At 65.0% G+C, this 768-nt stretch overlaps 1 protein-coding gene across 1 annotated transcript in view; it reads right to left on the bottom strand.

Annotated features, from left to right (window-relative positions):
* The window catches only part of LOC109279368 (separin-like), a 2014-nt gene extending 1255 nt beyond the window's left edge, over window positions 1-759 (bottom strand). The window contains exons 1-2 of the mRNA XM_019471119.1: window positions 443-759; window positions 126-230 (exon numbers count right to left, since the gene is read on the bottom strand). Coding sequence (XP_019326664.1) covers window positions 126-200 — 75 coding nt within the window. The 5' untranslated portion in view covers window positions 201-230; window positions 443-759. The remainder of the gene's footprint in view (window positions 1-125; window positions 231-442) is intronic.
* Window positions 760-768: the final 9 nt, after the last annotated feature.

Below are 768 nucleotides of genomic sequence, written 5' to 3'. Positions count from 1 at the left end.
CGGGATGGCTTGAGCAGCCCCTTCCAACCCCATCAATGTGCCGCCTCCGAAGGGAGAAGCCACCCAGCACCGCAAGGATTTCGCCCACCCCCAGTGCCGGGGACCGTCCCCTCCGCTGCTGGTACCTGGGTGCACTGGAAGGCGTCGTAGGCCACATTGGCAAAGAGCTGGAGGCTGCGGTAGAGCAGCTGCTTCACCATGAGCTTCTGTTTGACACCGTCGGAAGGAACCTGCGGAGGGGAAGGCAGGAGAAAAGCGGCGTTCGTGGGGCCCGGGCAGCACCGGGCGCTGCTGCTCAGGATGGGGACGCTGGAGAGGGACACTCCGCTGACAGATTAAGGGGAGCATCGAGCCCGGAGCGGGGTTACGAACCCTCCAGCTGCTCAGAGAAGCTCTGATCGACCACACTACATGGTGGCCCCACTCCCAGCTCCTGCCTTACCCTCTCCAGCAGCTGGTGGAGGACACGGCAGTGACCCTCGGTGAAGGCACAGAGGCCGAGCACATCCTCCCGGCCAAAGGGCTGCTGCTTGCCCCTCTTCGTGTACTCGCTGAGGGAGGAGACGATGAACTGGCAGCTCTCAGCCAGCACCCTGATGAACTGCTCCGAGGCCTCCACTGCCGCGCCGAGAGCTGCCGCAGCCTGGGAGAAGTACGGCCCCGCGGGGCAAGCGCTCTCGGCCAGCGCCCGGCTCAGCTGAACCCCGGCCTCCAGGAGGGACAGGGGGTCACTGAAAAATTTTGCGGAGTTGCTGGTGGTCCCCAGGA

This window comes from Aptenodytes forsteri, unplaced genomic scaffold (assembly GCF_000699145.1).
Source record: "Aptenodytes forsteri isolate BGI_AS27 unplaced genomic scaffold, ASM69914v1 Scaffold657, whole genome shotgun sequence".
Taxonomy (NCBI): domain Eukaryota; kingdom Metazoa; phylum Chordata; class Aves; order Sphenisciformes; family Spheniscidae; genus Aptenodytes; species Aptenodytes forsteri.
This window is presented reverse-complemented; position numbering and strand designations above follow the sequence as displayed.